Below are 22,870 nucleotides of genomic sequence, written 5' to 3'. Positions count from 1 at the left end.
TATCATATCGCTACGTGTCTGGCAACTGCATGTTCCAAAGACCCGGAGAAGCCTGTAACTACCGTTCCCTCGCTTACGTCAACCAATAATTGTTGTATTCGGTAGTCATATGTATGCGCTACCTAACACAATAGCTATGTGCTCCGCTTCCCCATTTCTACGTCTACGTCGCCCCCGTCTCCTTCGTCATCCCATTCACTTCCCTTTAATCGTTTACCTAACCAGATCCCTAGAGCTGTCGCTGCGCTTGCAGCTAGAAACCAGCCCTCAAACCATCTCTCTGTAAATCTAGGCTCTAATGGCGCACCCAATGCATCCCCTATCTTGCTCTTCATTTCCGGAGGCAGATTGCTACGGAGTAACAGCGCCGAGCTGATGACATATGTTGCTGCCACCTGCGAGATGATGAGTGCAAAGTTTGTCTTTGTATGGTACAACAGGCCAGGCACAACTTTCGCAAATAGTAAAAATGTCTGGAAGACACTGTTAAATGAAAGAAGGAGCATGACGCCTGAGAGTAGGAACGAGATGGTACGACTCCATGCCACTCGATCAATGGTCGGATCCCAGTGCTTTGCCAGGAGAGCGAGGACATTGTTGATTGGGTCACTGCTCGAGAAGCTTGCGTTGGGAGACGAGAGGCGGCGGAGAGTACTGATGGTCGTTGCGCCGATACGGTACGCGCAATAGATGGCAAATACATAGGAGAACATGTTCAACAGTCGTCCATGTGCAGTGTGTGCGCGTAGCTGCGATTGCCGTCTGTTCTGGAGAACAGTCATTGAGTTCTGCAGTGAATGACGCATCGTCTCGAGTCCCTGTATTTCCAACTGTAGAGTGCTTCGCTCCTGTGCATCCGGGTTGGCGCGGATCGAGCCGACCACTCGGCCCATGAAGCCTTGTTGAGGATTCTCCGATAACTTACGCTCGATTGCGCGAAGTCGACTTTCTTTGACCAAGAGCATGTCGTTTGTTGCCTGGAGCCCAGCCTGTTTGCGAGCAATATCCGATTCAGTGACCTGTGGAGTTTAGTCCATCAAGCGCAATCTGCTCAGTTAACAAAAAAACTCACGGGTTTGTACCGGACACCGAACGTATGCCATAGTGCAGATATGGCAGCAAAGCCAGCGAGGGAAGCCATCAAGCTGATGCCAATAATTCCGATCCTCTCAAGACAACCCTCGCTAAAAGTGTGGGAATGTTCATACGATGCTTCGTGGAGATATGAGCCTAGAATCCCTCGTCCCAGGTACCAGAAACAGGCGAGCCAGATGGCCAGACCGCATAGCTCCAAAGCCCATGCTGCTCTACGTCGCGATGAGCGTTCTCCCCGAAATTCCAAGCCGGTCCCTGATATGAAGGAGTGTATCTCGAAGGCTGGTGTCGCGACGACAAGGAGGAAGAGTAGCGAGGGCAGCGTGATCTTGAGAGCTAGAGTCCGAGTAGCACGATCAATGGTGTTTGAGATTTCGCATAGAATCAGTTCTACCAGCACAGCAGAGAGGGCAAAGTTGGTGGAGAATATGATGCTTGCGAGCGAGGTTGCGGTCGGGCGCAAGCTCCGGAAGAGAGAGGCTCTGTCGCGCTGAGCCAGGCTGGAAGGACGTGGGTTTTCATGCTGCGCTTTGCGATGTGCGTGGCCCGATAAGATGGGAAACAGTTTGTGCGATACTACAAAGGCGACTCCGAGAAAGGTAAGGATAAAAGGCAAGGCAGAGATGGCGACAGCCATGGGACTCGGTTGGCGGGCATAGTCCGGCACGCACTCATCGCAGTCGTCTGGGTTTGGCGGGAACATTGGATTTGCGTGAATGCGAGTGTTACTGCCAGTTTGTCCTGGTTATGGGGGAAGCGCGGGTATCCATCAATGACGAGAAACAATATGGCTACGTTTACACATCAGAGGTGGTTTGGGTTTGGAGGTGCAAGCTCACCCACACCCGACTGAACTGAGGGCCTGTCCGAGTCCGAGGCGGCCGCAGCCAGGAACGCGCCGGCGAGCTGTGGCACCCGCAGCCCACAGCCACATGAAACGTCATCATGTCGATCAGGCAGGGATCAACGGGCCAAGCACCCCCACATGCCACTGCACTAGAGTCTATCAGAGAGAATGCAAATCCAAGTACGTATTGTAGGGCACCAGAACATGGCCTTGGAGACCACAAATCAACATGGGTATTGCTAGTAAACTATGATTCTGGTGCACTCTTTCCAGCGGGTGCCGCGGCTTCAGACCCCTCCTGAGCTGCTTTTATGAGACTGTCCACGTACAACTTGGAGCTCTCCTGCGGCTCGGGACTTTCTGCCGGCTTGGGTTCTTCGGTGCTTGCATCAGCATTCTGCGATGCCAGATCTACAGTAGACACTCCAGTCATTGTTGAGCCTTCGCCCCGTTCGTCTTCATCCTCACTGCTGGATTGGCTGCTCAGTTCGGGGCTGTCGAGATTTTGTAGATGTGGACTCTTCATCATCGGACCTGGACTTCGTGGATCATCTCCGAGCAATGCATCGCTGTTGCCCGTCTCCAGCTCATCGTCGCTGCTATCTTGCGCATGCTCAACCTGCGCCAAGGGGTGTGCTGTATCTGCGACAGGCTTAGGTGCTGTTGCGGCCGCTCCAACCGACGCTGCCTCTTCTTCGTTCGCAAAGAAGGTGTTTCGGGGGCTGTCATACTCTGGCAGTCTTTCGCTCTTCGCAAGAAGCTCTCGGTAACCCTGCCTATCGGGATCGTTCGTGCGCTTGCTCTTTGCCTTGTCGCGTTTGGATGTTGGACGGACAACGATGACAGGGACTGGCGAATGCTGTAGACAATACTTTGACACACTTCCAGGAAGCAACCCTTGAAAGCCACCTAGACTCTTGCCTCTTGTACCAACTACTAAAATTGCGGGTTCGTAGAGATTGATCTGCACCATGGTTAGCCCGAATACGTCGCATGCCCTATGTAATCCTCACCATGTCGTCTATGACCTTGTTGACCTTGCCTATTGAAAATTCTAATATCAGGTTGATAGCCTTGTTGTCATGATTGCGGCTCTGTATATCTGCCATTGTGTTCTCAGCCTCAACACGGTACCGGCCCGACTCGACACTGCGGTCTCCGGCTATTGCGTCTTCTTTTTCGACTACACGCAGGCATACTATCTCGTCGCCGTCGTCCACCAGCTCGTTAATGAGCCACTGAAGGGCATATACTGAATACTCGTTCTCGTCGAAACCGCACAGGAACGTCCGTGAGCGCTTCGTGTACTCGTAATCTTTGTGTTTGGCAATGAGTGTGAAGGAGCTCTCTTCTATAAAGTCGGCGGGTTTGTCAAATGTGTCAAAAGACACTCGGTTCTGGAAGACACTGGACTCGCTGGTTAGCTTTGGTTTGCGCAGGCTGAGCCTGGGAAACTAAGCAAGCCTGACGTTTGACCCCCAAAGCCAAGCAAAGCGTGCTCGTCCTTGGTTGTAGTTGTCCTTTACATATTGACAGAGGGCCGAGGTTATTCCAGAAAAGCGCACGCAAACATAGCCATGAGGAACGCATCGCTGGGGCAGTACTTACGGTGGAGGCGGCGGCGACGATAGCCGACGTCGCTCGCGGGGTCTGGGTGTGCCTCTCGGTAATGATGCATTCCTGTGCGCCAGAAACTGGATCGTCGACGGCCGCCGTGTTTCCTCGAGTGTGGGCTTTGCGCCGCTGGCAGTCTGCAGTGGGCTCGGTGGAAAGGGACCTGAAGACTTGCGCGGCGCTGGGGAGGCATGGCGGCCGTCCTTGGTCTTTGGAGAAGCACTCATGGTGGACTTTGCAGAGACAAGCAGCGAGAGCACTTGAAGTAAGGTTGAGTACTACAGTAAAGATGTGTTGCAAGTCGGCCGGCGCCAGAAAAAACCCCACTGGCAATGCGCGCGTGCACTGGCAATGGGATCTGCTGTGCGTCGGATGAATGCCCTTGGCGCGGGGGAATGAGAGCTCGCGGGGTAGTTGGGGATAACTAGCGATGGTGTGGGTAACGGACAGAAGATGTCTGTCTGCTGTAGGTCGCAGGTGGAGGAGGGTGGGCAGCGGGAAAGAGAGCATCTACCTAGTCGCTGTCAATGCGCTGCCTATTCTGAGTGACGGCAAGCGCTTGGTGATGTGTCGAACCATCCGCCATGCCTTCCAGACCCTGGCCTATTGGAGATCCACCCGTCTGGCGCGTTTGGCGCATCGGACGTCCATGACATAACGTTATGAAAAAAGAAGCACATGTACACATACACATATACACACATGCACCAACGTCCCATTCAAGTAATGACGCTTTGGGAATAGTCAACACGCACACCAATCACAAGCAAAAGCGTCATCATTGCCATCATCCACGTTCAAGTCTACATGTCTATCATAAACGCTCTCACACAAGTCTAGCCCAAGGCTCGGAGTTCGCCCTGGGTGAGCTTCGAGGCGCCAATCAGGCGCTGGGCCTCTTCCTGGAAGATCTCCTTGATCTTGGCCGCATCCTTGACGTTGTTGAGCTTGCTCGTCAATGCCGCCAGCTCCTCGTGGTCCTGCTTGGTGATAATGAGGTCCACGTCGGCCAGAGCAGCATCGACTTGAGATGCGGGCGCTTCACCATCACTGTGGAAGTAGTTGGCGTCCTTGGCCGCACCACGCACCACACGCTTATTCTTCTTTGCCGCATTCTTCGCAGCTTCCTTAGCCTTCTTCGTGTCGGCCTTTGCCGCCTTCTCAGCTGCCTCCTTCTCAGCGGCAGCCTTGGCTTCCTCAGCCTTCCTCTTCTCGGCCTCTTCTGCCTCTCGCTTCTGAGCAGCTTCCTTTTCGAGACGGCGCTTGTTCTTCTGTGCGTGCTCGGCTTGACGGAACTTCTTGATACGCTCATCGAGAGCAAGGCAGTCGTCGACCAAGTGCCTCAGACGGGCAGTGTCCTCAGTCTTCTTCTTGCGACGGGCGGCCTGGTTCTTACGCTCAACGTGACGCTTCTGATCGCGGTTCTCATTGTCGTCAGGTACATCCTCGTCAAGGTATTCGAATGATCTCCAGCTGTCAAAGTTGTACCAGAAGTTGTAGAAATGCTCAACCTCCTCCTTGGTGCTGTTCTCGTTACCGAGCTTGGGTACCGGTTGCTGGTTGGAGAAGCGTCCCTCGGCCTCGAAAACCTTGCCCCAGAGTTTGTAGAAGTTGCCCTTTTGCGTCTCCTTCTTCGATGGTGGCTCAACCTCGGCGGCCTCGTCGACGGAGTCGAATTGCCTCCTCTTGACAGGGTCGGACAGGACTTCGTGGGCCTTCTGGATACACTTGAAGAATTGGTCATCTTCGGTGCCGCCTTTGGCCGCCTTCTTGTCGGGGTGATGCTTGAGCACCTTCCTGCGGTGTGCGCGCTTGATCTGGTCATCAGTTGCGCGCCATCGGTAGCGGGTTATACCGAGCACAGCATAGTGATCTTGAGACTGCATACCATGTTAACATAGTGTAATCCAGGAACATATCAAGTAATCCATACCTTCCAGTCCTTTGCCTCACGCTGCAGCATCAGAGGGTCCTCGGGCTCGTCAACATCATCGGGATCCTCCTCCTCGACGCTCTTGACATTTGCCTGGGCCTGGATGCGGTCGTCTTCGGAGAAAGTGCGCTTGTGACGCTTCTACATGAGAGAATTAGTATTGATGTTGTGTGGCTCGGCCATATTGAAACATACTCTGCGGGCATAGGCCAAGAAGTGTGGGCCGACAGGCTCAATGTTGCGGTCGTTGGCTTCGCTCAACTGGCCGATGGCCTTGAAGTCCTTCTCGCCAGCCCAACCCTCGGGCAGGACCGGGAGGGGGAGTGCAATCTCCACGTTTGCCATTGTTGTTGTGGTGATGGTGATGGTGGTGGTGGGGGGAAGCCAGGCTGGGGGAGAAAAAGTTCGGATTCGGGGCAGCCCTGGCTGTGGCGCTAGTTTACCGAACGCTGATCCTAGCGCATCGCCTGAATCCCAGCCCCAATGGACCCCAGAACGTGTCCGGATACTCTAGTGCCCGCCCACGGTCCAGCATCCGACATTCGATTAACAAGCCTGTTTGGTGTCTTTTCTTACATGTCTTATCATCCTTCTTTGTAACACAGCTTCATCATGTTCCAGGTGCCTACATCACTCCCCAGAGTTATGACATCGCCGGCTGACTGGAGACACAGCGCATTCGAGGGGCGATAGACGCGATTGCTGAGGAACAGGCCCGCCAGAAAGCCGTCCAGCAAGCCGCCCAGCAGACCAGACCTTCGCGATCCAATTCGGCTACAGCACGGCGCTCCAATTCCCGTAATCTATCGCCCTCGAAACGAACAGCAAGATCCAAAGATGGCGACAGCAGCAAAGCCGCGCCCGCTGGAAAGGGCCCCGATCCCTCTGAATTCGACCCGGACTTTGTCATAGGCGAAGATGAGGAACAACCAAGCCGAGCTACCACACCGCGCCCTAAGAAAAAGGCGCCAGCAGCCGATGCCACGACTGAGAACGGCGATGATAAGAAGGAGGAGGCGCAGGTCGCAGAAGGGGAGGCGCATGTAGAGGCAGAGGCGCAAGAGAAGCCGGAACAGCCACCAGAAATCCCGCCAGAGATCAAGCTGCGGCTCCGTAGATTGGACAAACTGGAACCCAAGTACACTGGTGAGTGGTACTTTAGTCCGAATGCGTTGATTCCCTTCAAGCCATGTGTCGTGAGCAGGAGACGAGGCCAGATCTACAAACTGCGCATGTACTCTCAAGGCTTTCCTGGCTGCATTTTTCTTTCCAAATCCGTCACCTGCTCCTTCCTCGCCCGGAAAGTTTGTTATACAAGGAACGTGAGGCTAACCTAGAAATCAGAGTTACTCCGGTCGTACCGCATCGCACACGCTAGAGTTGGCGCAATCGAGGCGTTTGAGAGTTCCCTGCGCGAATACACTCCTCTTACTTCTATCAGCGATGCCAGCGCATTTGTGGAATATCTAGGTCAACTAAACGTCAAAAGCGACATGCTTATGGAGGAGCTCAAGCGCGTATCTAGGGAGCGTGATGAGCTCAACAAGAAGCTTGAGGATGCCGAGAAACGCGCAAAGGAGGCGTCTGAAGAGGTGGAAACACTCAAATCACAGGCGCAAACAAGTAACGAGAATCAACAAGACAGCTCCACTACGCAGACCGATTCAGCTACACCCTCGTCGCCATCAAAAGAATCCAAGCAGACGGAGACCACTGAAGAAAGCGAAGACTTCTTCTCGTACGACAGTGAATTACCTCGCGTGCAAGTGCAACTACAAGAGACCGAGGCAAAGATGGAGAAGCTCGAAGAGGAGAACGAGTCGCTCAAGAACGAACTTTTGACAGCACAGGAATCAGCACAATCCTTTATGCAGAATCTGGAGACGACGACCAATGATCTGAACACGTTCAAGGACACGCATCAGCGCCTGCAGCGCGAGGCGGAAGAGCGTGAAAAGGGGCTGAACAGCAACATTGATGAACTCAAGGCAAAGGTCACTTGCGCAGAGGAGGAGCTCGAAAAGCACAAGGAATCGCATGGTGAGAGTGAAAAAACCATCAGTGATCTCAAGAAGAAGCTCGAGGCCACAACCAAGGAGTTGGAAGACTTGCACGCTGAGAAGGGAGAGAAGATTGTGGAAGAGGACCAAGTCGAATCTTTACAGCGCCGCATTGAAGAGCTAGACAGCGAGCTTTCGCAATTGCGTGACAAGCATGCAAAGAGTGAGAAAAAGAATGAGACGATAAGCAGCTTGCTTGACAAGGTGCGCGAACAATTAAAGGCGGCAGAATCTAAGCGTGATAGCGCTCTGGTTGAACTCGAGCAGGCAAAGCACGATCTTGAGAAGAATAACCTTGACAAGGCAGATGCTAAGCCGGCATCTATCAAGGTAGAACCAGCACCCTCATCTCCAGCACTACCTTCTCCGGCAGCACCGCTCAGTGCTTCTGCCAAGAAGAGGAATCGCAACAAGAACAAGAAGAAGGGTGCAAAGGGGTCGGAGGGGACTGGAGCCGTGACCCCCGAAGCAACACCAAGCGAAGCAGGGGACAATGACGGGCTGCTTAGTCCTCGGGATGCAGAGTTTTCGCCGTCGCAGCTGGAGGAGGCACTGAAGAATGTGGCGCAGCTCAAGTCAGAACTGGAGGAAAAGACGGTGGAGATTGAGAAGCTCCAGGATGAAGTTTCCGAGAAGACGTCGTCGATTGAGTTGCTCAAGAAGAAGGCAAAGGATCAAGAAGATATGCAGGAAGAGATTGATACACTACGACAAGATCTCCTCGACTACGGACTTGAGCATACCGAAGCTAAAGACAAGGTCAAGCAGTTACAGGCGGAAAAAACGGCCTTGCAAGAAAATATCAGCAAGCTTGAGGGCGAGATTGCTGGATTGAAGACAGGAAGGGCAGCTCAAGAGTCGTCACAGCAAGAACGAGAAGCGCTGACTGCTGAGTTTGCGGAGCTCAAATCCAAGGCTGAATCACTGCAAACGGATCTATCAATTGCGGAGAAGCTTGCTGCATCTCGCTTCAAGGACCTGACGGAGATGCGAGAGGTGTTGCAGAAGGCACAACCCGAGCTAACATCTCTGCGCAAAGAAGTCGCCGAGCTGCGAAGCACTAAAGACGAACTGGCAACCAAGACAAGTGAAGTTCGCAAGCTAGAGGGCCGCGAGAAAGACCTCCGGTCGGAGATTGCCGAATACAAGTCGCAATTGTCGAGCAAGGAGAGTGACATCAAATCACTCAATGACAAGATGAAGCAAGAAATCAGCCAAAAGTTGGCGCTGGAAGAGACCAACAAGAAGATTCAGCGCGACCTCAAAAACTCGGAAATGGAGCGCAAGGACGTCATGGAAGCGCGAGACAAGTTGACTAAAGACGTGGCAAAAGCGCAAGAAGAGCTCAAAGCATCTCGCAACAAGGTGCGCGACCTCGAAGACGAAGTAGCAAAAATCACACGTGAGGTATCTGGTCTACGAGATGATCTCCAGCTCAAGTCAGCTCAGTATGCAAGTGCACAGGATCTCATGAACAGCATGCAAGACCAAACACAAGAGATTAGTACTCAGATGAAGGAGGTACGGGCCAAGAGCGAAAGCCTAGAGGAAGAGCTAGCAGATGCGCATCGATTGTTGAGCGAACGCGGGCGCGAAGCTGAAACGATGCGAAGACTGCTGAATGACGCGCAGGGGCGGGCCGACACGCGGGTACGGGAGATGCAAGAGCGACTCGACATTGCGATTGAAGAGCGTGAGCGGGCCGAGGAGCAGGCAAGCACGTTCAGCCGTCGTCGAGCGCGAGAGCTTGAGGAGCTAAAGCAAAAGGTACGAGATGCAGAGCGTGCACAGGCTCGTGCTGTAGAAGACAAAGAAGATCTTGTGGCATCTGAGGAGGAGCTCCGCAAGAAGATGGAGGAGCTGGAGAAACGGGCGGCACAAGCCAGCGAGGCGGCTTCCGAGGCCAAACTCACCATGAGCCAGCTTCGAGATGCACTGGACGAGAGCGAGAAGCAGGCACACGAGCTGGAGAAGGAGAAGGGGGAGCTACGACGGGCGTTTGACGAGACACAGAGCCGGCTGGAGAAGCTGCAGAAGTCGAGCAAGGTGAGCAGTGCAGGAGGTGTATGTGGTGAGGTAGTGGGATGCACTAACACGTTGCAGACCATGTCTGACGAATTGCGAGCGGTCAAGGCACGCGTGTCGGACTCGCACGCACAGTCGTCGCGATCTTCGATTGAGTCTTCGCGGTCGCGGCTGGCGTCGCCGAACCCTAACAAGGGTGGCGGGGGAGCGGTTGCAGAGGCGATTGACTATGTGTACCTGAAGAACGTATTGCTACAGTTTCTCGAGCAGCGCGACCGCAAGTACCAGCAGCAGCTCATACCGGTGCTGGGCATGCTGCTGCACTTTGACAAGCAGGACGAGCAAAAGTGGATGGCGGCTGTGTCGGCCAAGTAGTGTGGCAGTGATGGTAATAGTGATGGTAATAGTGATGATGACGACAACGACGAGGATGCGGCTCTCTGCGGTCTGACGTGCAGGTGGGTGATTTGTGCATGACGCGCGCAGCTGAGGTGCCGTGATGGTGTAATGGGCGAGGCGCTGGTGTAGCATCGTGGGGGACTTGGGGCCTGGGACTGGGACTAGGAACCAGCACGTGAGACTAGGGAAGATGTATGTTTGTTTGTTTTATTATTTTCTTTTTTCCATGTCAGCATAGCGAGGGCTGTTGGGCTTCTCTGGGAGTAGGGTAGGGCACGACATGTATTATATGTAGTATGTATGGCGGGGGGTGCATCAGCTCGCAGCTGGCCGCCACGGATAGGAGAGGTAATGCGGCGCATAACTGATGGTGTGGCTGGCTCAATGCACAACGTGTTATCCCAAGCTGTAGCGTGTCTGTGTCTACTGGTAATTAGTATAGTGGTTGACGGCAGTCTGCGACGGGAGTGGGTAGACGCCAAGCACAAGTACAGCTGGGGGGGAGTCGAGTCCCAGGGCCAGCTACTGCAGGCAGGGAGCCTGCAGGATTGATCAACTGGACAGATGGGTTTACTGCCGTTCCAGGTTGTGGCCTGACTGGGGAAAAAGAGACTAGGGTGGTAGCAGGCGCCTTGTTTGGAGGCTGGTAGTGTGGTGGTAGTGGTGCTGTTGCTTGAGAACGAGGCCGTCGACTGATGTCATAAGTCGTCTCGTCTGGCTGGCCTGCTTCTTTACCGCTTCGCTCGGCCTGCCCCATGATGCGTCCTTTTCCATCCGCAAGCCAGACAGACTACGCAGTGGCTAGCTTGCTCAGAAAACTGTCCGACGCAGCGCTCTGCAGAAAATCGCGCGTGCCTGCACCGCATCTCCCAGCAGGCGAAGCGGCCTCTTGACCTGCTGTTCTGGCTGCCCCCAGTGCCCCCCATCGCAGCCACGCTATCCAAGTCCCCCCCACCATCCCACCGCCAATCACACGCCCGTCCAGCGCCAGGCGGGCGAGGGGAGCGCTAAGCCCATTCTCCAGCAATTGAAGAAATCGCAGGGCAGTGCGACGACAGCCAGCATCGCGCCGCCCGCTGTTTCCAAGTCTCCTTCACTCTCCCTCCCTCTCCCGCTTCGTCGGCCTCGTTTGCAGCCCGCAGCCCGCCCAGGACCGCCCTCCTTGCCCCCCACCCCGTGAGCCCATGAGCGCTGCCCAACGCGTCCGGAACGCCTAACCGCAACATCGCATCCCCCCAGCAACCCCCCTCCAAGTCCCAGCTCTCCCAGCCCAGCCCATCCCAGCCCGTGGCGGGGGTAGAGCCACCATGAATGGCACCGACATGAAAAAGGCGGCCATCAACAAGGCCAAGCAGGTCGCGCAGGCCGCAAACAGCAACGGCGGCAAGAAGCGACGGAAGGGCCAGGACCTCAAGCCCATCATCACGGCGGAGAATCAAGGCGGCGCCCAGAACGCATCGCCCTCTGGCTCTACGGCCTCCTTTCACTACAAGTACGTTCCTGACCAGCAACCCCCCTCCCCCCCAACTCCCATCACGTCACCCTTCCGCCCGCCCCCACTGCACTTGATTTTGCCCTCTGCGCGCGCGCACACACACCGCACGCACACATTCCCTCTTTCTCTTCTCCGCATGTCATATGCCCATGCCACCGCCGCCGCACTGCCGCATTCCCAAACTGACCACAATAACCCCGCAGTGTGCAAAGCGCAACGTCGCCCCACAGCCAGAACAAAATGTACGGAAGCCAATTGAGCCACTCGCCAGACTCGTCGTCATCATCGGTCGATGAGGCCGAAAACACGGCCGACGAAGAGGACTCCGAGGACTACTGCAAGGGCGGCTACCACCCAGTCCAAGTAGGCGAGGAGTACAAGGACGGCAAGTACACGATTGTGCGCAAGCTCGGCTGGGGCCATTTCTCCACCGTCTGGCTGTCCAGAGACAACACCAACGGCAAGCATGTCGCCCTCAAGGTCGTCCGCTCCGCTGCGCATTACACCGAAACGGCCCTCGATGAGATCAAGCTGCTGAAAAAAGTCGTCGAAGCCAACAAAGACCACCCCGGCCGCGCACATGTCGTCAGCCTGCTCGACTCATTCAACCACAAGGGCCCCAACGGCGTCCACGTCTGCATGGTCTTTGAGGTGCTGGGCGAGAATCTCCTGGGCTTGATCAAGCGATGGAATCACCGCGGCATACCCATGCCCCTGGTCAAGCAAATCACAAAGCAGGTGCTCCTCGGCCTCGACTACCTCCACCGCGAGTGCGGTATCATCCACACCGATCTTAAGCCCGAGAACGTTCTTATCGAGATTGGCGATGTCGAGCAAATCGTAAAGACATATGTAAAAGAAGAGCCGTCAAAGAAGGGTGGCGAAGATAGCGTTAGGAACGGCAGGCGGAGGCGAAGGACTTTGATCACAGGCAGTCAGCCGCTCCCCAGTCCGCTCAATGCGAGCTTCAACCACGCCGAGCTGTCCAGCTTCCCTGGAAGCACCCAGAGCCTGAACAAGGTTATGAGCGAGGGTACAGGTAAACTTTCCCCCACGACTGTTCCGAGTCCTCCTCCTTCATCAGACGGTGTCGTAATGAGTGGTGCTCTAGCAACTCCGGCCTCTACATCGAGCCTGTCCATGGCAGAACGCCTCGGCATCAAGTCGGCAAACGAAGACGACGCACAGAAACAGCGAGAAAAATCTGCGTAAGTTGGCGACATGTCCTAAAGTAGGAACAAATTCACTAACACTCACATGCCAGCGACCTGCTTACGAAAGAGGTATCCAGCATCAGCCTCGACAGGCCCGCTAGCGCTTCTGGCAAATCACAGCTCGAACAGCAGGTCGAACACTCTTTTGAAACAATATCTGTCAAAATTGCAGATCTCGGAAACGCCTGCTGGGTTGGGCACCACTTTACCAACGACATCCAGACCAGGCAGTACAGATCCCCAGAAGTTATCCTGGGTGGTAAGTGGGGTGCCAGTACCGACGTGTGGAGTATGGCTGCAATGGTATGACGTGTGACCTATGAGAAGCAGGCAGCCTTGCTGACAGGGATAGACATTCGAACTCATCACTGGCGACTATCTTTTTGACCCACAATCCGGCACCAAGTATGGCAAGGACGACGATCATATTGCTCAGATTATTGAACTTTTGGGAACCTTCCCCAAAGGCCTATGCATGTCGGGCAAATGGTCACAGGAGATTTTCAATCGCAAAGGCGAGCTTCGCAACATTCACAGATTACGGCATTGGGCCCTGCCAGATGTTCTGCACGAAAAATACCATTTCAGCACGGAAGAGAGCAAGAAGATTGCCGACTTTTTGTTGCCCATGTTGGAACTGCTACCCGCGGATCGAGCCAATGCTGGAGGAATGGCAGGTCATGAATTCTTGAAGGACACAAAGGGAATGGAGAATGTCAACTTGAATATTCCAGTTGGTAGCAAGGGTGAGGGCATAGAAGGTTGGGCTACGGAGGTTAAGAAGACCAGGTAGACCCAAACTATGCATGTTGAGAGGCTGGGGTTGCCCGAGGACTGAAGATGCCGATAAGCTGTGAGCAATGACGAAGAGTTTTGCAAGCTTTGCGATGCCCTGACATCTTGTCAAGGTCCGCGGGCTATGCAAAGGCCGCGAGTCGCGAGCTGGAATTGACCCAGAGCCAAATCTCGCATAGGCCGGCCGAAGACAAGATTCTCGTATGCAAGTAGCTGTGCCTAAGCCCAAGGTACCATGATCTGGCTGCGAGACGGGGTGGCCGCCTCGTTGTGCGGGCGGTACGAGCTAGCGGCGGCGGCGGCGGCATTGCGACATGTACGGCTTACTTGTGTGTTTTGGAACACGCAGCGTGAGAACAGTGTCTGGAACCCAGTGGCGAAAGCATACGAATTGGTTTGTATTTCCTTTTTCTGTTTCTCTCTTGTGCAGATTAGAGCATTTTTACGATTCATGAAGCGTGCAAAAGACGGATTTTATGTTTTATCCCTCGAAGCAATGAAAAATTCACCGAGTATTATGTATAAGGACGGACAGGAGATACGGGTAAAATGGGCCTGGCGATGCTAAACATAGTCCGCCTGACAGGCCCTCAGCCACACTTAGGGACAACACACGGTGACACTAGTGGATCGGGCGTCATCGTCAAGAACCAAGTCAGCTTGAACACGGACCACGTGGGATGGCTGGGTGGTATTAGCTGCCAGATTTCTTCGTGTTCCTAGAGGCACCGGTGCCGAACAAACGTATTGTGTACAGTACTAGGCACTGATTATGTGCATTGTGCGCCACACGCTTTTTGTCGCTAACACACCTGGCGCTTGGGTCCAGGGGGCAACCTCGATGCGGACATGTCAAGCCCTTTCCAGTCCACACCAAGCCTACCATGGATTCGCGCTATCCGATCAGGTGGTATACGGGATTCATGGATTCCTTTTTCTAAATTTGATGCTTGCATTGCTTCTTGGTTTCTAGACCGACTCTTTTTGTAGCCTAGTCGGCGCTGCGACCCTCTCTCTCTCTCTTGTCATCTTGGGAGGGAGGGTTTCACACATATATATTCTATATGGGCGGAGCGGCTCTGTTCGGGATCTAGCATCTCATCTCACATTGCCTTTTTCTTACCTCATCCTAATAAGTCTCTTAATTATCTTAATCACATTAATCATCTGTTCTTCACATATATTTTTTTAATCCAAGTTCGCATATATACTAATCCGATAATGTTGTTTCCTACCTCCCTACTTGTCTTGTCTGGCTTGACCTACTCTGTATTCGGTCAGACACATACAGACTGTAATCCTACCAAGAAGTGTAAGTCTCTCCTTCTCAGACTGAAAAAGTCTAATATGTGTCTCGTTCAAACTAACAATGTCCAGCATGTCCTGCCGCCGCAGCTCTCGACACATCATACTACAGCCGCGACTTCACCAAGGAAGGCGCCGATGATGACAACTGGAAAATGACCGCCGCAGGTGTCTCCTACAGCGACAAAGGCGCCGAATTCAAAATCTCCAAGAAAGGCGACCACCCTACCATTCAGTCCAAATGGTACATTTTCTTCGGCTCCGTCTCGTTCCTCATGCGCGTAGCACCCGGCACGGGCATCGTCTCCTCCGCCATCCTCCAGTCTGACGACCTCGACGAAATCGACTGGGAATGGCTGGGCGGCCAAGCCGCCGAAGTACAAACAAACTACTTCTCCAAGGGCAACACAGCAACCTACAACCGCATGGCCAAAGCCGCGATTCCCTCCGGCAACGCCGAAACCGAGCTCCACAACTACACCATCTCCTGGACACAAAATTCCATGCAGTGGATCATCGACGGCAGCGTCCAGCGCGAAGTCAAGTACGCCGACGTAAACTCCGCATACGGATACCCGCAGACCCCCATGAACGTGCGCATCGGCATCTGGGCGGGCGGCGACCCGGATAACTCGGACGGCACGATTGAGTGGGCAGGCGGTCTTACGGATTTTGGAAAGGGGCCGTACTCGATGGTTGTGGAGAAGGTCGAGGTTATTAACCATGCGCCTGCGAAGCAGTATCACTATGGGGACTTGAGCGGAACGTATGATAGCATTGTTGTGGATAAGAAGGGTGATGGAAATGGCGACAAGAGCAAGTCGGATAAGTCATCTTCGTCTGCGTCTGCTTCGGCGTCTGCTTCGGCATCAAAGTCCATGACTACGTCTATGTCTTCGTCTGCTACCGCTAGCGCTACCTCGTCGGCTACTACATCCGGTGCTAGCAGCGAGGGTGCGAGCAATGGACCTAGCAAGACGGCGGCTGCGGCGGTGGCTGATCAGGCTGCAAGCACTAGCAGTGCGCTGCCCGAGTCCAACGGTGCGGGTGTTGAGAGCGTCAAGTGGAGGTACGCAGCGCTGATGGGCGCCGTTGCTATTGCATTTGCAATTTAAAGAAAAGCGAAGCGATTTTGTTTGTTTGTTATTGTAAACTGTATATACCATGTTTAATACCCCCTCAGTTTCAGCGTTAGACGGAAGTTCAAAAAAAAAGTAGTTAATCGAGTTTTGAATGTTCTTGCATAGTACTTTGAAATTTCAGTGTCACGTTCCGCAAATGAACTCATGAAAATCAATAAAATTAGTACGAAAAAAAAATCTAATATTCCAATCATCTGGTTCCACATCAGTGGATTCTAATCTCACCATTTCGATATTCGTGTCATCATCTTACTCATATCTCCCCCTTCCCCCTTTCCCTCGATTCAGCCTTTCTCGTCTCACACTCTTTGATTAACCTTCGTACTCATCCATGCCGTGACCTCACGATTAACTTTTCGCCACCATAGCCCATCTCTACTTACCTGGTGCAAACAAGACAAGAAGAAGAAAAGAGAGAGAAAAAAAGATTATACATATATACTCATACTTATCTTATGCAAATAAGATAGTTTCTTGTATTCTTCATATCAAACACCCAAGCATCCACCCCCTAATCCTTCCCCACACCCATCGTACCCCCTGTGCCTTGTCCTTCTGCCTCTCCACATGCACATCTACCCCCCTAACCATTTCTCCCCCATTTCTCCCTACACGAGGCAAGATCTCCTCGTCAACTACAGAATCGCACCTTGCGTCATGACAATCTGTTTGCAGTGGTCCTACCTGTGCCCGTACCTGTGCCTCAGACGGGGCCTCAAACTCCGGTGCAGACGGTGGCGGGGTCCCGTTTTTGAGAAAGACCCAGAGTGCAGGGCTTGGTTCTACGGGTTGCCAGTCGCTGAGGGTGATTTCAGGGGTAGGTGATTTGGGTCGGTGCGGTAAGGGTTGGCGGGAGATGGGTGGGGAAGGGGGTTTGGTGCAAGACTCGCATGTGTCTTCTTCATGACAAGAAGATGGGGAATGGTTCAAGTCGGATTCACGGGGGAGCGACGTGTAGTGGTGGGCCCACTGGCTGGTGCTTGGCCTGGTTCTGGGTATGGGGGTTGCTGGTCGAGACATGCTGGTCTTAGGTGGGTGTTATCTTTTTCCAAGTCTCGTTGTACACAACTCTCTATAACTATACCGGTGGTGGCCTATGTTGATCTCAAGTCTGGCTTATGGTCTCTAGTAGTTTGAGACTTTTACTTGTGATTCACTCGTGGTTCTCTGCTTGTGGCGTCTGTAGTTTCTGTAGCGCGGGAGTCCCAGGATGTATCTTGGCCTGTGTTCGTAGTGTATGGATCTACTGTGATCGTACAATGTGAATGCTGATGAGAAACGGAATACATCACAAAGGAGCTTCACTTTTGTATGCTTAGACTGAATTCTTACACTGAAACTTCCATATTGAAACCATGGTTGAGACTGTGATTCCCTCATGATAAATCGGAAGCTGCCCAAACGGAATGTTTGTAATTCGAACCACCCCCTTTCTGTTTACAAAAACATGATATCTTACTTTTAACTGGCCAAACCTTTGCCAGAATCCCCAGGCCATATCACAGTAAAACATATGCTGTCAAACGCCGGTCGACCCACAAATATACACAACGAAGAAGGATGAACACAAAACATTAGCTATCCAGTTCAGCGACCCGATCTCGCCTTTGTTTGAGCTCTGCGCTCTTTCGTCGTTTCTATAATAATGTTAGTATTCGCAATCAGGTCTATCATTGAGATAAACTTACTCTCGTCGTATACCAAAAACTCGTGTAGTGCACTACCAGCGGGGACCATGGGCAGAACAGGCACCTTTTGGTCTGTCACAATCTCCAACAGAGCTGGACCTTCGGTATCGAGCAGCCATTTGAGCGAATCCTCCAGCTCCTCGAGCTTGATGCAGCGCTTGGCCTGGACACCCATGGCGTCACCGAGCTTGACAAAGTCGGCGTTACGTTGGTGAGTGTGAGAGAAACGGTCAGTGTAGAAGAGGGTTTGCCATTGTGTGACCATTCCCTGCTCCTCGTTGTTAAGGATAATGACCTTGACACCAATGTTGAATTCGGCAGCGGTCGAGAGTTCAGTCAGAGTCATGCTAAAGGAAGAGTCACCGTCAATGTCGATGACTGTGCAATCTGGTCGTGCCACCTTGGCACCAATGGCGGCTGGCAGACCATAACCCATAGTACCGAGACCACCCGAGGTGATCATGGTACGCGGGTACCGCCATCGGTAGTGCTGAGCGCACCACATTTGATGCTGACCAACACCGGTAGTGAGAATGGTTTGTTCCTTGCGGTCGGCTGTGAGATCTGAAAGCTTCTCCATGATGGTTTGAGGCTTGATCAACCCATTCTCGCCCTCCTTCTCGTAAGCCCAAGGGAAGCGCTTCTTCCAATCGGCAATTTGGCTCAGCCATTCAGGACGGTCATCAACCTTGTTTACTAGGGGCAGGAGCTGCTTCAGGTTTGTGCCGAGATCACCCTCAACAGCCTCAGTCGCTTGTACGACCTTATTGATGTTCTTTGGCATAATTTCAAAGTGGATGATTCCTCCACGGCCCTCGGCTGCAGCAGCCTTGGCAGCAGGAGCGAACTTGGAGATAGCACCGGTAATGCGGTCGTCGAAACGGGCGCCAAGAGCGAGGATGAGGTCGGCTTCTTGCATAGCCATGTTAGCATAGGCTGAGCCGTGCATGCCTAGCATGTGCAGGGACTTGGGGTCGAGCTCATCGAAACCTCCGAGGCCTTGGAGAGTGGTGGTGACGGGTATGGTAACCTTGTCAGCGAGTTCCTTGAGAAGGCGAGGGCCGTCCTCTGTTTGCAAGATACCCTGGCCAGCGTAGATGACGGGCTTCTTGGCCTTGTTGATCAGGTCGGCAGATCTTCTAATGGACTGGTCTAACTGCTGCTTGCTCAATTCCCTTGCGGCAATGGTGGCGGCACTGACGGTGGTGGGGAGGGTGCTGCTCATAGGGATGGCTCTTTGGAGAACGCTAGCAGTGACATCTTTGGGCAAGTCAACAAGAACAGGTCCTGGGCGGCCGCTGGTGGCAATCTCGAAAGCTTCGTTGATTCTCCTTGGTAGCTCGGCAACGTTCTTGACGAGGACATTCCACTTTGTGCAGGGCCTTGTGATGCCAACCATATCGGCTTCCTGGAAAGCGTCTGAGCCAATTGCGCTGGTGACGACCTGACCGCAGAAAACAACAAGAGGGGTTCCGTCCATGAGGGCATCCTGCATGGGTGTGACGACGTTTGTGGCGCCAGGGCCAGAGGTTACGAGGACGACACCAGGCTTGCCACTTGCGCGAGCATAACCCTCGGCCATGTGGCCTGCGCCCTGTTCATGTCGTGGGAGGATGAAGTCAAAGTGTTCGGACTGGTAGATGGCATCGAAAACGGGGAGAATGGCGCCGCCCGGGTATCCGACTATTCACATTAATATAATTTCAATACAGTGGCCCAAGAAAAAAAAGAGCAGCGTACAGATGTGCTTGACGCCCTGGCGGAGCATCATCTCGTGGAAAATCTGGCCGCCAGTCATGCCGACGAATGAGTGGTCCATTGCGGGCGAGCGGTACTGCTTCAATGGCTGAACACTGTCATAGTCGTCGCGGTTGAAGGCGGGCGATGGTCTTGAGCGCGACTGGGTTTGTGTGCCAACGGCGGCAGTGCTCTGTGTTCGCTTTGCATCCTGGGGGGTGGCATTGGCAGTGAGCGCCTGGGCAGACTTGCGGTAGGGCGAGACGGCAGCTGTGCGTGGTGTTGTGGAAAAGCAGCGGGTGCGGTTAAGAGCATTGATAGCTCGCGTGCGTGACTGGAGCATTATGAAGGCGGGCGTCCACGTTGGGGACGAAATATACAGCAGCGACACTCAGAAGAAGAAGAAAAAGCAATGAGAACAAGGGGGAGAGAAGGCGGGAGAGACGGGGTAATAATAAGCAAAAGTGTATTTGAGTCAAACCGTGTGGTCGCCGCTTGGGTCGACGGCCGGACAGAGTCGTGGCGCATCTGATGAAAAGTCAGTGGGGTCCGCGGTCGAGGCGGCGGGGGACGTGATTGGCCCGTCCCCGCAGTTACAGCGCCTGCTGCCGAACATCGGAGCCGCGTCTGCTAACGGCACTCTGCTCACTTCCACCTCCACCTCCACCAAGACAAAGACCAAGACAAGACCCCGGCTAATCGTCCGGCGTATGTGCCTACTAGCCCTAGACGGTTCCATATAGTATACATAAGTACATACATACACGCCCTCCTGCCCGTCGCTCCTCCATGCCATGCAGGCCCCCGCGCGACGAGGCCACGGGCGGGCGGCGTCGGGCCATGAACGTCGTCAAGGCATTGTCCGCCGCTCGACAAAGGGCCCGCTTGACGCCGAAGACGTGACCATCGACGAGTATGCCCTCTCCTGCGCCCATTGCCGTGTGAAGAAGCTCCCACGACGACCTCGTGCTTACACGGCAATACAGCCCCCTGGCCGCCCCTCCAACACGACCCGATCCTGCCCCGCAGCCCGCTCTGCAGCAGCAGCAGCAGCAGCACAATGTACCCCTGGCCCGCGCCATTGACGACATGCCCTCCAAGGACTTCAGCTTCATGCAAGACCCCCAGGCCTATCACGCCCTGCCTGTCACAAACGTCCCGCCGCCCTTCCTCAGCGCTCCCAACGCCCCTCCTGTCTCGTCGCCCATAGACTCGCTCCTCTACTCGGGCCACTATCGCCTTGCCGCCATTGCTGCAGCCCGCAACCTTGTCTCCGCTGCCCCAGGCGACCACGATACCCTCTTCCATCTTGTCCATGTGCGTCTAGCATGTCTCTGTCTGCTGCAGGAGCATGCCCTCGCTGCCCAGGAGTCCAAGGTCCTGGGTGATTTGGCCAGTGCCTTCTACCGACACCCCCTCACAAATGCTCATCTTGTACCTTGGGAGCTGCGACTCTTGGTCGTCCGACTGGCTGCCCTGGGCTATGGCGAGTGGCGCAAGGGCATTATGGGTTATTACGAGCTTGCGCACGAATGCAGAGAAAACATCGTCAGGGGCCCAGAGTCTGAAAAGCAGCTATGGAGGTCGCGATTGCGAGACTGTGGTATCCGTGTTGCAAATGTCTTGGTGGAAATGGGCGACCTCGAGGGAGCTGGCCGGCACCTATCCACGCTGGCAGCCGACGAGGAGCAGACGAGAGAAATCGCCCTCATGGAGACGCTGGTCTGGTTGCGCGTGGGCCATGTGCAGGCAGCCCGTCGCTGTCTGGCCCGAGCCTCGGAAGCTTCCCCAGATGAGCTCATCGACGGCACTCTCAGCGCTCTTATCGAGCTTGCAAACTCTGATTACCAGGCTGCCGTAACATCGCTACAGGCTCTTCGGGAACAGTTCCCAGATGACGCTATGGCGGCCCAAAACCTGGCCGTGTGTCTGCTCTACACTGGACGTATCTCGGATGCAAAGAACATACTGAACGACTTAGTTGACACCAGTCCTCCATTCCATTCCCTAATCTTGAACCTTAGCACCGTCTTTGAGCTTTGTACAGAGCGGAATCGCGACAAAAAACTGGCCCTGGCTGAAAAGCTCGCTAGTCGGAAAGAAGGCACTGGCTGTGTCGGCTGGGAACTCACCAACGCCGAGTTCAAATTGTAGTAGTTTAGCGAGTGATCTGGATACCCCCAAATAAAGCATTAGATCGAATACATCTTGATATCAATCGTCGCCCTTCAGCATATGTCCTTGTTCTGCTATTTACTTGGTCTTCGCAAGTCCAGAATATCTGATAGCTTCACATTGCCCTTCGCTCCCCAACCCGCAGTCCCTTGAGCCACCTCGGGTCGAACATGGACGTACCATCCCCAAGCACGTTTGTCTAGGTCTTCTTTGCTCAGTATGCTTGCCCAAGACCGATGCAATAGTTCTAGTGCCCCTAGCAGCAAACCCAGGTTCCGTTTCTTTTCCGCTCTCGTAGCATCCGCACTTTTCTTCGCCTTCGCCTTTGCTTTCGTCGGCGCATCGCCTTCTTGCTTGACCCCATCTTCTGGTATCTTCTCAAACGCTTGCAGAAGATATGACCTAGGTTTTTGCGCCGAGTAAATCGGCAGGATTCCCTGTCCACTCTTGGAGTGCGTCAAACTACCCGGCTGGTTGGCCTGCTTCAACGCCTCTAGATCGACAGCCCATAGCGCAGTCTCCTTCGCTCTTTCCTCAACTGATATATCGGACAAAGACTTGGCTGTTCGCTGGGTCCCGTAGCCTTCGTCCTCCCACTCGTACCCCCACCGCTTCATGACCCGTATCTCGCGCGTCATGATGCGTATAACCGGCTGTCCCTCACCCCACCCTTCTTCTTCCGCAGGCCGCCACTTGTCCAGCCCAACATGCACAGCTTTCGTCTTGCTATTCATAGATGTGACTGCTTGGGCGAGACTCAGCCTACTCGAGATCGGCTGCTCAGGCATCGTGTACTTTACCAATGTAACAGCAAATGCAAGCAATAAAGGCGCGCGATTGGTGTATAAAACTGTCGCCTTCAACACCTCTTCGTTCATCTCTGCTTCCGGCAGTGCAAGCTCCGCCTCGAGCTCCGCACCACTCAGTGGCTGGCCAAACGTCGCTTTCGCCTTCGCCTTCTTGACTGGCGACGGCGCAGATGCCGCTGTAGCGCTATCTTGATCTGCAGCCGTCCGTTTCTTGGACACTCGTTTTGCCGCATTGAGACATTGCCGCGCTGCTTTCTCGTCCCCAAAAATGTTCTTGAGCGTTGCGAAATCGGCTTTAGATATGTCTAAAGCGCTGGTACCGTGCGTTTGGCGTTAGTGGGGGATTGAAACGCGGTGTTACGTTGTCACGTGCTTACGTGTTGAGACTCGCCGCTTGCAGATCAGGCACCTTGCCGATAGCCTGCTTGAGAGGGACTTTGGCCTCTTGGTTGAGGAAGCGAAGGAGAACAGGGATATCCTGTGCAGAAGCCATGGCGGGCGCTTTGCTCTACAAGTCTGTCCTGCTTGTCTGTGTTG

The 22,870-nt window shown here is 54.0% G+C and overlaps 10 protein-coding genes across 10 annotated transcripts; 4 read left to right on the top strand and 6 right to left on the bottom strand.

Moving 5' to 3' along the window:
• Nucleotides 1–42: 42 nt before the first annotated feature.
• On the bottom strand, nucleotides 43–1,940 carry COCSADRAFT_240785 (uncharacterized protein). Its single transcript, XM_007705358.1, has 2 exons — nucleotides 1,073–1,940; nucleotides 43–1,019 (listed from the first exon to the last, which is right to left on the bottom strand). Exons 1-2 carry the CDS (start codon nucleotides 1,796–1,798, stop codon nucleotides 135–137), a joined length of 1,611 nt encoding a protein of 536 aa, XP_007703548.1. The 5' UTR covers nucleotides 1,799–1,940; the 3' UTR covers nucleotides 43–134.
• A 1-nt stretch (nucleotide 1,941) lies between these two features.
• Nucleotides 1,942–3,884, bottom strand: COCSADRAFT_240784 (uncharacterized protein). Its single transcript, XM_007705357.1, has 3 exons — nucleotides 3,551–3,884; nucleotides 2,956–3,349; nucleotides 1,942–2,906 (listed from the first exon to the last, which is right to left on the bottom strand). Exons 1-3 carry the CDS (start codon nucleotides 3,781–3,783, stop codon nucleotides 2,190–2,192), a joined length of 1,344 nt encoding a protein of 447 aa, XP_007703547.1. The 5' UTR covers nucleotides 3,784–3,884; the 3' UTR covers nucleotides 1,942–2,189.
• Nucleotides 3,885–4,261: 377 nt separating this feature from the next.
• On the bottom strand, nucleotides 4,262–5,871 carry COCSADRAFT_184117 (uncharacterized protein). Its single transcript, XM_007705356.1, has 3 exons — nucleotides 5,685–5,871; nucleotides 5,490–5,630; nucleotides 4,262–5,436 (listed from the first exon to the last, which is right to left on the bottom strand). Exons 1-3 carry the CDS (start codon nucleotides 5,832–5,834, stop codon nucleotides 4,393–4,395), a joined length of 1,335 nt encoding a protein of 444 aa, XP_007703546.1. The 5' UTR covers nucleotides 5,835–5,871; the 3' UTR covers nucleotides 4,262–4,392.
• A 12-nt stretch (nucleotides 5,872–5,883) lies between these two features.
• COCSADRAFT_240753 (uncharacterized protein) lies at nucleotides 5,884–8,750 on the top strand. The gene is made up of 4 exons (XM_007705355.1): nucleotides 5,884–6,110; nucleotides 6,164–6,635; nucleotides 6,834–8,252; nucleotides 8,408–8,750. The coding sequence occupies exons 1-4, from the start codon at nucleotides 6,102–6,104 to the stop codon at nucleotides 8,440–8,442; spliced, it is 1,935 nt and encodes a 644-aa protein (XP_007703545.1). The 5' UTR covers nucleotides 5,884–6,101; the 3' UTR covers nucleotides 8,443–8,750.
• A 977-nt stretch (nucleotides 8,751–9,727) lies between these two features.
• Nucleotides 9,728–10,387, bottom strand: COCSADRAFT_39924 (uncharacterized protein). Its single transcript, XM_007704950.1, has one exon. It carries the CDS (start codon nucleotides 10,103–10,105, stop codon nucleotides 9,827–9,829), a length of 279 nt encoding a protein of 92 aa, XP_007703140.1. The 5' UTR covers nucleotides 10,106–10,387; the 3' UTR covers nucleotides 9,728–9,826.
• Nucleotides 10,388–11,005: 618 nt separating this feature from the next.
• Nucleotides 11,006–13,594, top strand: COCSADRAFT_240734 (uncharacterized protein). The gene is made up of 4 exons (XM_007705354.1): nucleotides 11,006–11,465; nucleotides 11,672–12,676; nucleotides 12,733–12,985; nucleotides 13,035–13,594. Exons 1-4 carry the CDS (start codon nucleotides 11,281–11,283, stop codon nucleotides 13,473–13,475), a joined length of 1,884 nt encoding a protein of 627 aa, XP_007703544.1. The 5' UTR covers nucleotides 11,006–11,280; the 3' UTR covers nucleotides 13,476–13,594.
• Nucleotides 13,595–14,698: 1,104 nt separating this feature from the next.
• COCSADRAFT_97196 (glycoside hydrolase family 16 protein) lies at nucleotides 14,699–15,897 on the top strand (the record flags this gene model as incomplete). The annotated part of the gene is made up of 2 exons (XM_007705353.1): nucleotides 14,699–14,789; nucleotides 14,855–15,897. 2 exons carry the CDS (start codon nucleotides 14,699–14,701, stop codon nucleotides 15,895–15,897), a joined length of 1,134 nt encoding a protein of 377 aa, XP_007703543.1.
• Nucleotides 15,898–17,223: 1,326 nt separating this feature from the next.
• COCSADRAFT_202560 (uncharacterized protein) lies at nucleotides 17,224–19,840 on the bottom strand. The gene is made up of 3 exons (XM_007705352.1): nucleotides 19,353–19,840; nucleotides 17,613–19,295; nucleotides 17,224–17,561 (listed from the first exon to the last, which is right to left on the bottom strand). The coding sequence occupies exons 1-3, from the start codon at nucleotides 19,690–19,692 to the stop codon at nucleotides 17,512–17,514; spliced, it is 2,073 nt and encodes a 690-aa protein (XP_007703542.1). The 5' UTR covers nucleotides 19,693–19,840; the 3' UTR covers nucleotides 17,224–17,511.
• A 152-nt stretch (nucleotides 19,841–19,992) lies between these two features.
• On the top strand, nucleotides 19,993–21,604 carry COCSADRAFT_149941 (uncharacterized protein). Its single transcript, XM_007705351.1, has one exon. The coding sequence runs from the start codon at nucleotides 20,439–20,441 to the stop codon at nucleotides 21,501–21,503; it is 1,065 nt and encodes a 354-aa protein (XP_007703541.1). The 5' UTR covers nucleotides 19,993–20,438; the 3' UTR covers nucleotides 21,504–21,604.
• COCSADRAFT_149940 (uncharacterized protein) lies at nucleotides 21,572–22,865 on the bottom strand. Its single transcript, XM_007705350.1, has 2 exons — nucleotides 22,711–22,865; nucleotides 21,572–22,646 (listed from the first exon to the last, which is right to left on the bottom strand). The coding sequence occupies exons 1-2, from the start codon at nucleotides 22,824–22,826 to the stop codon at nucleotides 21,599–21,601; spliced, it is 1,164 nt and encodes a 387-aa protein (XP_007703540.1). The 5' UTR covers nucleotides 22,827–22,865; the 3' UTR covers nucleotides 21,572–21,598.
• Nucleotides 22,866–22,870: the final 5 nt, after the last annotated feature.

Source organism: Bipolaris sorokiniana, assembly GCF_000338995.1.
Source record: "Bipolaris sorokiniana ND90Pr unplaced genomic scaffold COCSAscaffold_13, whole genome shotgun sequence".
Classification (NCBI taxonomy): Eukaryota; Fungi; Ascomycota; class Dothideomycetes; order Pleosporales; family Pleosporaceae; genus Bipolaris; species Bipolaris sorokiniana.
Note: the sequence above shows the minus strand (reverse complement) of the source record. Positions and strands in the feature narration are given on the sequence as shown.